The following is a 9,757-nucleotide window of genomic DNA, read 5'->3' on the forward strand; positions in this document are numbered from 1 at the left end:
TGTACAGGCAGGGGATGAGTCCCATGTGGCCTGGCCTGCTCGCCTCTTCACAGAATGTTCTTCCTTCACAAAGCCTCCAAATCTGCATACAAGCATGGGGCTGTGGATGGCACCTCCTGCAAGGCAATGCAGACAGCCTTGCTCTGGGAATTTTGCACCTCATTTTTGCAGCCTGGCAATGGAGTCAGCGAAGGGTTAAAGCCCCCCCCGCCCCGAGCAACAACTTTTCAAAGGAGGAACATTGGATCTCCAAAAGAGCACTTAGGGGCACAGCCAGCCACGAACTCCCTCTGATCTGCTCAAAGGAGGGCTAATATCCCCCTCCGCCCTCACCCCCAGCCTGCCACTGGTAGACACTGGTAGAGCCTCACTGGGGTGAGGCTGAAACGAGCCCAGAAGATGACAACCTCTTCCCTCTCCTGTGTTTTAAAAAGCAGGCAGCTAGGATGCAGATGTTGTGCGTTGGCAGGGAGTGAGCCTGCCCAAGCCACATGCGTGCCCCCAGCACATCCCTCACAGTGTGGGTAGTGCCAGCACCACAGATGAGACACCTGTAAAATAACCCCTGTGGGTTATTTAGGGAGCCTGGCCCCTAACAGATGACCATGGAGGTGGGTATCTAGCTGAAAAGCCTGGCACTGCCACCCAGGCAGCGCTGCAGCCAGCTCAGCCCATGCCCGGGATCTGGGTGGGAGCGCCTGCACCCAGCCTCGTGCACCCAATCCCATCCCAGAGCTGCCATCCCATCCTGGAGCCCAGCCTATTCCCAGGGATCGTTACCAGGAGCTCCTGTGTTTGGTTGCAAACAGAGCAGGAGCGGGAGCCAGGCGCTCATGTTTGTGTGCCTGCGGTTGCTCAGGCAACTTGGGGCCAGCCAGAGGCTGCCAAAACCACCAATGGCCAGGGTCGAGCCCATGGCACGGCTGCCCTGGGGCGGCATGGCCAGCCGAGCCTCCCACCATCCGGCTGGGTGAGTGGGCAAAGGGGCTCTCACTGCTCGGTCCCGCTGAACACAACCAGACTGGGGGCGTCAGTGCGGATGGGGTTTTATTGCAGCGCGGGTCTGCAGCATCCTTTGGTTTGGGCTTCACAAAGGCAGCGGGAGGCCGTGGGGGTTCAAGTCAGAGACCTTTGCCGATGGCCAGGCAACACCAAGCTCTCCCGGGGTGCATCCCAGGGCTGGGCCGGGAGCATCCTGGCAGCACCAGCACTAACAGCACCGCAGGGTCTGAGCTTCCTGCGGTGCTGGGCAAGCAGCAAAGCCTGGCAGCCCCGTGGCAAGAGCACTGGTGGGGAAGGAAGGAGGCGGCTGTGGTGTAACTGGTGCAGGGTTAAGGCAAGTCCCCGGGAGGTCTGCAGGGAAGACAGGCTGCAGTCCCCAGTGGGACTGGCAGGGAGGGTGCCCTGAAATCTGGGGCTGAGGTAGGGAAGGTCTGGGTGCCAGCTGGCCAGGGGAGCCCTGAGGAGCAGTGCTGTTAGTACGGCGAGCGGTGCCGGCGGCAGGGGGCTGGGGGACACAGCACAGTGCTGGAGGGGGGAGTGGACAGGAAGGGCTGGGGGGGGTGTCACAGCACAGAGAGGGGGACAGACATAGCGCTGGGGCAGAGCACGCGGCCTGGCGACTTTCCCAATCACATCAGCGCTGGGTGGCCGACATCCTGCCAGCCTGGGGCTGGCCCCAGCGCAGCCTCCCTGGCCCCACATCGTGCGGGCATGTCCCAAGGCTGACGTGAGTGCTGGCCCCATGGCCGACGCGCAGGGACCGGGGTGGTGCGTGCCATGGGGACCCATCCCTACTTTTTCACTTTGGCGTCGTAGGTGCCCGCATTCTTGTAGGCACTGACGTAGCCACTGGTGTCCACGATGTTCTCCCGCCCGCTCTTGCCCTTGCCCTTGCCGCTCTCGTCAAAGCGCTCCTTGTGGGAGCCCGTGTACTTGGAGGTGTCCGTCAGCCTCTCCACGGCCCCCACCGTCTTGGCTTTCTGCAGTGGGGAGGTGGGACACAGGAGTCAAGAATATGCCCCATCCCCTTCATCCCTTGCCCCACGCAAGCCCCTGACACCCCCTGAAGACCCTGCTGTGCTCCCCGTGCCCACCAGTTCTATGTAACTTCCAGATCCCCCCAGCCCACCCAGGGCCATGGGGTCCCCAGGAAAGCATTTGTACTGTGGGCAGAGCTCCATCTTCCCCCCCTGAGCATCCCTCCTGCTGCCCGTGGCCAAGGGGTTCTTCACTCACCGTGACACCCACGTTAATGGGCTCCTTCCCTGCCACCAGCTGGCAGATGGCTTCATACGCCTCCTCTTTGCTCTTGTCCTTAAATCTCTTGGGGGCCAGCTCCTCCAGCGCCTTCTTGAACTCCTCGTAGTTGATGACGCGGGCTGTCTTCCCTCTGCAAGCACAAAACCCAGGCTGCCTTCAGCACGTCTTCAGGTTGTGCCTCCAAATGGGGTTGCAGCAGGTTGAGGTGCATCAGGGAGACCCTGGCTTTGTCCTCCAGCAGCCTCGGGCCCCTCACCCACCTCCAAAATGCAGCTACAGCGAGGAAAATCCCAGCCAAATGGGTCAGGCTGGATACAGCTGGTGCTGAGCTCCAGGAGCTTTTCGGCCACATGCTGTTAAAGTCCCTGGTGCCAAAAACCTCTTCCCTGCATGCAAGTGCCCTGGGACTTGGGCGCTGGTGGCAGGAGGGTACACGCATCCATTCCCGCTGCTCCCAGCCTGCCTGGGATGCCCGGCACCCTCTCTCCCCTGGCAGGTATCTGTCCTTCTCTGGTCAAATTCAGAAGGACATGCACTGAGCATCTCTCCCACGAGTGCCTGGTCCTCGCCTCCAGGGCAGCACACCAACCCACCCTTCCATATGCCAAAAACCTCCCAGTGCTCAGACCTTCCTGGCCCCACCAGGGAGCAAGGGCATGCCTGGACAGAGGGCATGGAGGGAGCAGGTGCTCTACCCATCCTTGCTCCTGCACCCTGGTGGGGAACACTGGGTGTCACCGTGTCCTCAGGGACCCCAAAAGCAGCCCCAGGTGCCTTTAGTTCTTCAGCTGCCCCTGTGACCTCCAAGGACCAGAGTCCTCCCCAAGCTCAGGTGTAGGCTCGCCAGGCCCAGGGATGGGCTGTGCCACATCACACGGGACACCCCTGAGCACCCTCCTCTGCTCCCTGTGGCACCTTCTTGCTAGATGGGAACCTGGCAGAATCGGCTAGGCCCCCCCCCCAATGCCTGGGAGCAGGAGCAGAGGCACAGCCTCTGCATCAAAATCTGAGCCTTCCAACCCCCCAAATTTGGATTAATTTATTATTAGGTCTTGCAAAAGCAGCCACACAAACTCCCTGAAGGCAGCACCTGCTGCTCCATGCCAAGTGCAACACGGGAATGGAGCAGAGCCAGGGTACGACACCTCCCCGGGGACCACTGCACCCAGGCACCGCCACCCTGCCCGCACTGCAAGGGCATCCCCACCCTCCGGGCAACTGGAGGCCCTGAAAAACCAAGTCACTTACTTCACCTTGGAGAAGACAATGTCCACGTCGGTGCTGGTGACGCTTTTGCCGTCGGTGACTTTGCAGTCTTTGCACAGCTTGGCCCAGTTCTTCCCATTCATTTCTTGTCCCGTAGCCTTGGTGTCGCCGTAGATGGCGAATTTGCGGAAGCTCTCTTCCAGGGACGCCATCTCAGTGCTCCTGGCCATGGGGCTGCAGGACATTGGGGCAGAGAGGCCTGTTACTGCCCAGGCTCTGGCTGGCTGTGCCGGCAAGGCTCACTTGGCTCAGCTCGCAGGTCCACGAGGGCAGGAGGAGGAGGGCTGGCGAGGGCGGAGGGATTGCAGCGTGTGCCGAAGGGCTGGCGGCAGCCTCGGACAAGCCCCGAGGCCAACAGCTGGGATGCGTCTTGGGGGGCGGAGGGTGCCTACTGAGAGCTGCCAGCGGCGCGGCTGTCGGCTCCAGGGGATGGCGAGGAGTGAGCGCATCAGCCTGTCCCCTCGGGAGCACTCTCCAGGAATGACGCAATGCGGCTGCCTTCCTCCTGCTCGCCCATCATGAGAAACGGCACCGCTGCCTGCCTCCGGCCCCACCTCTCTCCTTCCCGCTGGCTCTGCCAACGGCCACATCCCCCCTGCGTGGAGCTGGCAGCACCCCAGCTCTGCAACCTGCCCCCCCGCCCCCGGGGCTGGACCAAACACGGTGACCCACAGGCAGAGGTGCTGGGCTGCCGAGTCGCACAGCGCCGTTGGCCGCTGCTCCATCCCGGCTCCCCGCCTGTCGTCGCCTCGCCAGCCTCGCCCTGCCGGCTCAGCATCCCTCGTCACACGCTGAGCGTGCGCCCACAGCATCTCAGCCAGGACCGGGCGCAGCGGTACCCGGGTGTGACTCCAGCACCCCGAGGTGCAGAGCAGGTACATCGCCCCGTGCCCGGGCGGGGGGCGGCACGGCCCCCCCCCCCCCACCCCCCGGGGCCTTGGCGAGAGCCGGAGAGCGGGCACGAAGGAGCAGCGGGCTCGGTTCCTGCGCCGCCGGCCCTTGCGCTGCCTGGCGACCGTCGCTAGGGAGGAGCGGCGTTGCCTGGCGACCGTCGCTAGGGAGGAGCGGCGTTGCCTGGCGACCGTCGCTAGGGAGGAGCGGCGGGGCGGGGCGGCGAAGCCGCTGGTCCCCGCCCGCCCCCGGGCTCCCGCCGGGGGCTCACCCGCCGCGCCGGGGGCCCGCACCGCACGGCCCCGCAGCAGGGAGCCGGGACCCTCCCCGCCCGGGGCGGGGGGTGTGTGTGTGTGGGGGGGGTGTCACCGCCGGCGGCTGGGGGATGCCGGGGAAGCGGCGGCCCCCGCCCGCTCACCGGCCCCCGGGATGGGCAGCGAACGGTCGGAGGCCGGGGGTCCGGGGGGTCCCGCTGCCGCCGCGCCCCGGGGCGGGGGGGTCCCGGCACCGCCGCGGCCGCCCTCACTCACCTCCCGGCGCCGAGCTCTGAGGCGGGGGGGGCGGCCGCCGCCGCCTGTTTAAGGCGCCGCCATGGTGACGGGAGGGGCTGCGGGCCGCGCCCGCACGGGGCTCCGGGCCGCCCCCTCCCGCCTCCCCCGGGCCGCGGCACAGCCGGGGAGCGCCCTCGGGGCGGGGAGACGGAGCGCGGGCAGCCGTCCGGGACCGCCTCTGGGACGCCCTCCGCCACCCCACGAAGCCCTTCCATCACCCCACGAGGACCCACCACCACCCCACGAGGTCCCTCCACCGCCCCATGAGGTCCCACCAGCACCCAGCAAGGACCGACCATCACCCCACAAGGTCTTTCCTCCACCCCACAAGGCCCCTCCCTCCATCACCCCGCGAGGTTCCTCCACCACCCTGCCACCGCAGTCTCCCCCCCCCACCCCCCCGGCAGTCCCCCTGTGCTCTGCCCTGTTCCCTGCTCCACACACCCAGCGTGCCCCTCCATAAAGGCGCCGGCCCCATCTTGGTGGGTGGCATCATGGACCAAAGGCACTGCTCAGGCTGCGGGGGCAAATGCCAACCATCCTGGTGTGCCAGGCACAGCGGTGAGTGCCTGTCCCCTCTGCACGGCCCGGTGGGACACCCCTAGAGCAACCCTGGGGACAGCCAGCTGCGTGCCAGTGCTGCCCATTGCTGCCCTCACCCAGAGCCCAACCACACGTGGGGCTTCTGGCGGGTGCTGCGGGCTGAAGCAGCACCCAAATATTGTGGTTGCCATGGAGTCCCGACACAATCCACACCACTTACTCACCGCCCCACCTCAGCTGTTTGCCCACAGCCTGTTCTGACCTCTGCGCTCCCCTGGCACTCCCCGCCCTCGCTCCGGCAGGCGCAGGCCGTTGTGCATGGCCCAGCCGCAGCATCACCAGGAGTTGTTCACACGGAGAGGCCGCAGCGTGCGGTTTGCTGCTGCCATGCAGGGTCCTACGGGTAAATCAGCAGCTTGGGGAGCTGGGCAGCCTTTGGCACCCTGCAGCCTCCGTCTGCCCTGGTCCCTGTGCAGAGGAGCTGCAGGGCAAGGACGGACACGAGCATCCCCATGGCTGAGCTGCCCCAAGGGGTATCCCAGTTCTGCTCTTGCACCCAGAGCCCTTTGCTTTGGGGTACAGCCGCAGTGACAAGCTCCCCCCTCTTGGCTGAGGGGCATGTGTTCTCTGCTGGGAGCTTGTTGACTGGACAAAGCCCTGAGCAACTTGCTCATACTGATCCTGGCTTGGACCGGGGTCCGGAGACCTCCAGAGGTGACTGCCAGCCAACTCTGCAAGTCCGTGATTTGCGATCACTAACTTTACCTCCTGCCTCAGAGGTGAATGCCAGGGCTGGTGTCAGAGGACGCAGGCGTGCCACAGCACCTGCCTGCTTTGGGTAGCTCTAAGATGCTCAAGGCCACATGAAGGACCTCACTTTCTCATGGCCCCCAACTAGCCTTGTGACCCCTCCGTCGGCAGGAGCTGCTGTTTCACAGCCCAGCCAGAGACAGAGTGAGAACCCATGGCTGCCAGGTGGCAAGGACATCCCAGACGGGACAGGCAAGGGTGGGCAGGGCAGGTGTGGAGGCTCATCTAGTAGGGCTGGACTAGCCTGATGCCAGAGTCCAGGCAGACCTCACCCACGAGTGTCTCTCCTCTGTCCATCTTGTACTGGTAGAGCTCAGACATGGCCAGAGAGCCTGGGCGCTGCACAGAGGTGGCACCAGGAGGGCTCTGTCCTGAACATGCACGCATCCCGCTCTTCAGAAACTACAAAAGCAGGTCCCAAAGTGCAGAGGCTTAGAGGTTACACCAGCTAGCTGTGAAGTGGGAATTTAAACCAGCCTCCATCCAGGCTAGCAAGGACCTAGGGCTGTCGTCCCACCCCTCAGAAAGTCGGGAAAAGCTGCTCACCTGCTCTCTGCTTTAAGGAGAGAACAATAATTGGGGCTGCCATATCGAGGAGGGTGGTTAAGTCTTGCTGAAGGTACAACCTTGTCCTTAGTTTGCCCTGCAAGTCCCCACTAGGAGCAGGTGTCTTTGGCTTTATTTCCAGCCAACAGCTCCGGAGACGAGCCCAGGTAATGGCAGCTGGAACATCCAGCCCGCAGCAGCTCTGGCAGGGCTTGGCAGCAGCAGGCAGTGCAAGAGCCCAGATGCACTGAGCTGGCAGCAGGCAGGAGCTGAACGAGAGCTGGGTACGTCAGCAGCTCTTCTGCCAGAGCTCCAGCCGGCCCCAGGGGCTGCAGAGCCCAAAAAGCCAAGAGGCGGCACATGGGGAGAGCGGGGCAAGCGGGGGGCACCAAGCCAGGGCTGGCGAGTTGCCCCACAGGGTCGGGCTGAGCCGGTCAGGTTTCGGTTCCTAAGAGCTGGGGTTTGTTGTGCATTTGTTGTCACCATGACAGCCCTGTTGGGATGGAGCACGGTCCTTGGCTGGCTCCTGTTGTTCCTCATGCAGCCCGGAAAAGGAAGCCTGAGAGGAGGCTGTGACTTGGTCTGGAGCCGGGATCGCGGGCAGGAGCTGAGGAGGAGGTTGCACAGGTCCTGTGATGTGGTGGAGGAGCATGGACACGGCTCAGTGCTCAGCTCCCCAGGGTCCTTTCCGTTCTTGCATTTCCAATAAAGGTCAGGATGTTGCCAGCTGTCTCCTACTCTGGGCAACTTAATGAGCCGCATAACTCCAGAGCTTACCCAAGGCACACCAAGGCTCACAGCTCAGTGTCACCAAGACACGGGTTCTGATGCTGCGCTTGTCCCTGCTAGGACCATGTCTATCTTCCCATCTTCACGCAGAGTCCTGGAGTGCTGCGATAGCTCCAGGGTGCAGCTCAGAGCTTGGAAGAGAGCACAAGCACAACCTTGGAGCACGCTCTCTGCTCACCCTCCATTCTCTTTGGCTCTTGCCTTCCCGGAGGCTGGGCACCACAGGCTCCCCGGAGTCATCTTGTTTCAGGAATGAGTCGCTGGCTCGGCCGCATCTGGGGTGGGATGAGGTTATGCGGGAACACTGCTTCTCTAGCACAAGTTGCTACAAAACAGAGGGAAGTGTTTCGGAGGTTGTGCAATATGTATATGGTAACCCCGGCAACAGCATGTCCACAAGGCATTAACGGAGGCTTAGCTGTGGCTGATGGGCGGCGCGATCGTGGCGTGCGTGTGTGCGTGCCGGGTGTGCCAGCGGCACGCAGAGCCGAGGGGGGATCTGCCACTTGAGCTGCGGTCCTGGCTGCGATGCACGGCACCAGGCAGAGAGGAGGGGGGAAAAAAGCTCCATCCTCTAACAGGACCTTCCTTTCCCCCCACCATGCTCGCAAGACGTGTCAAAAGCAGTGCCCAGGAACAGACTCGCCAAAAGTCATTTCCCCAAGGAAGGTCCCCTTGACTTCAAAGAGAAAACTAAGAAATTTGAGTCAGGCCCAAAGATGAAAGCAAGCAGGGCATACGTCCTACGCCAAAGCGGAGAGGCTTACAGTTGGCACTGCAAGGCCTGGCACAGCTGCTGGTGAGTGGCCAGGGACGGTGATTTATGATTTTAGAGGACTCTGGAAAGCTGTCACCATCCTGCAGATGCTTTGCTTGTTCCTAATAAAAAGCCACAGCATCTCGTGGTGGAAACAGCCAGCCCAGGGCACTGCCTCCTGCTGATGGGAGAGTTCGTGCGCTGGCAAAAACCTTTTCTTTAGTACTGGAGAAGGTGCCTGGGGATGCCAGACCTCAATGTTGCTGCAGCAATGGGGAGCTGAAGGCATCAGGACTTCTGCTGTCGCCTTAACCGAGCTCCGTGATGGTCTTGGGCTGTAGCAAGGGCTTAGCTCACGGTCATTGCAGTCCTCTGGTATCACGGCCAGCACTGCTCTGCCCACACGCTGGCCTCTGCAGCAGTACCTGAATGGGACTCCTTCCTTCCACTTGCTGCCACAGGTCTGCTATGGACCTTCCTCATCCAGAACAGCAGCTTTGACAGGGCAGCAGAAATGCCCTCAGCACCTGAACCCACAGGGTATCAGCATTAGGGTCCCAAAAGGACAGAAATTAGGTGGGGAAGGAGAGAGCCCAGGCTGTGCCTGCCCCTGCTGTGACCATCCTGGAAGGTACCAGCTGCCTGCTGTGGAAAACTTCCACAACTTTGTGGGATACCACACACAGCATCCAAAGCCAGGGTCCCAAGGGCACATGCATATTGCAAAGCGGCATCTGCAAAAGGACCTCCCGTCATGAAGCAGCGCAGCTGAGATGCTGGACTGCACTTGCGAAGGTTCATTTTTGCTGGGAACTGATCTGAGGCAGAGAGCAGTTCTCCCAGGGGTTAAAACCATCTCAGGCTCACCATTTTCATTCCTGGGTGCCCAATATGCATCTTCAACAGTCCTCCTTTAATGTGGTTGTGGTGAAAACACAAAACCCAGCCAAAATCAAACACCACACGGCACACACAATCCTACCTGCCGCCTGTGAGGTTCAGGAGACCAGAGCCCAACGCTGGCAGTGCTGGAAGCCCATCCTGCTGGGGCCTGGCTCTTTGCTCAGCACCCAGCTGCCCCAATACACAGACAAGGCATTGCACATTTTGCAGCCTTGATTTATTCTGCCTCTTCCAGCACTTGATGTAGTGGAAACAATGGTCCATGGCTCAGCTGAAGGCAGCAGAAAGATATCTTCCCTACCTAGAGAAACTACCAAATCAGGGTCCCCAGGGCATCCTGTTGGCCTCCAACAGAAAGTGTGGTCTCCCGCTCCTTGTGGAGAAGCCTGCAGGGCAGGACAGAACCAGTATGGCCCAGCAGCTTATGGGGCTCTGCGCT

At 62.2% G+C, this 9,757-nt stretch overlaps 1 protein-coding gene across 2 annotated transcripts; it reads right to left on the bottom strand.

The window, feature by feature from the left end:
• Positions 1-1,030: 1,030 nt before the first annotated feature.
• Positions 1,031-5,031, bottom strand: TPPP3 (tubulin polymerization promoting protein family member 3). 2 transcript variants are annotated; one of them, XM_049806686.1, is made up of 4 exons: positions 4,950-5,031; positions 3,511-3,702; positions 2,239-2,392; positions 1,031-1,982 (listed from the first exon to the last, which is right to left on the bottom strand). In XM_049806686.1, the coding sequence occupies exons 2-4, from the start codon at positions 3,696-3,698 to the stop codon at positions 1,794-1,796; spliced, it is 531 nt and encodes a 176-aa protein (XP_049662643.1). In that variant the 5' UTR covers positions 3,699-3,702; positions 4,950-5,031; the 3' UTR covers positions 1,031-1,793. The 2 variants fall into 2 exon arrangements, with proteins under 2 accessions (XP_049662643.1, XP_049662642.1); XM_049806685.1 differs by lacking the exon at positions 4,950-5,031 and having other exon boundaries at positions 3,511-4,049.
• Between the last annotated feature and the right edge of the window lie 4,726 nt (positions 5,032-9,757).

The sequence above is a fragment of the Accipiter gentilis genome, chromosome 7 (genome assembly GCF_929443795.1).
Source record: "Accipiter gentilis chromosome 7, bAccGen1.1, whole genome shotgun sequence".
Classification (NCBI taxonomy): Eukaryota; Metazoa; Chordata; class Aves; order Accipitriformes; family Accipitridae; genus Astur; species Astur gentilis.

What these genes read in the sequence shown, in the direction of transcription:
- TPPP3 (XM_049806685.1), bottom strand. Translation starts at nt 3,713, where the DNA reads ATGTCCTGCAGCCCCATGGCCAGGAGCACTGAGATGGCGTCCCTGGAA. An exon ending in ATTGTCTTCTCCAAGGTGAA is followed by an intron (nt 2,393 to 3,510) that starts GTAAGTGACTTG and finishes TTGTGCTTGCAG; the next exon opens with AGGGAAGACAGCCCGCGTCA. An exon ending in CCATTAACGTGGGTGTCACG is followed by an intron (nt 1,983 to 2,238) that starts GTGAGTGAAGAA and finishes TCCCCACTGCAG; the next exon opens with AAAGCCAAGACGGTGGGGGC.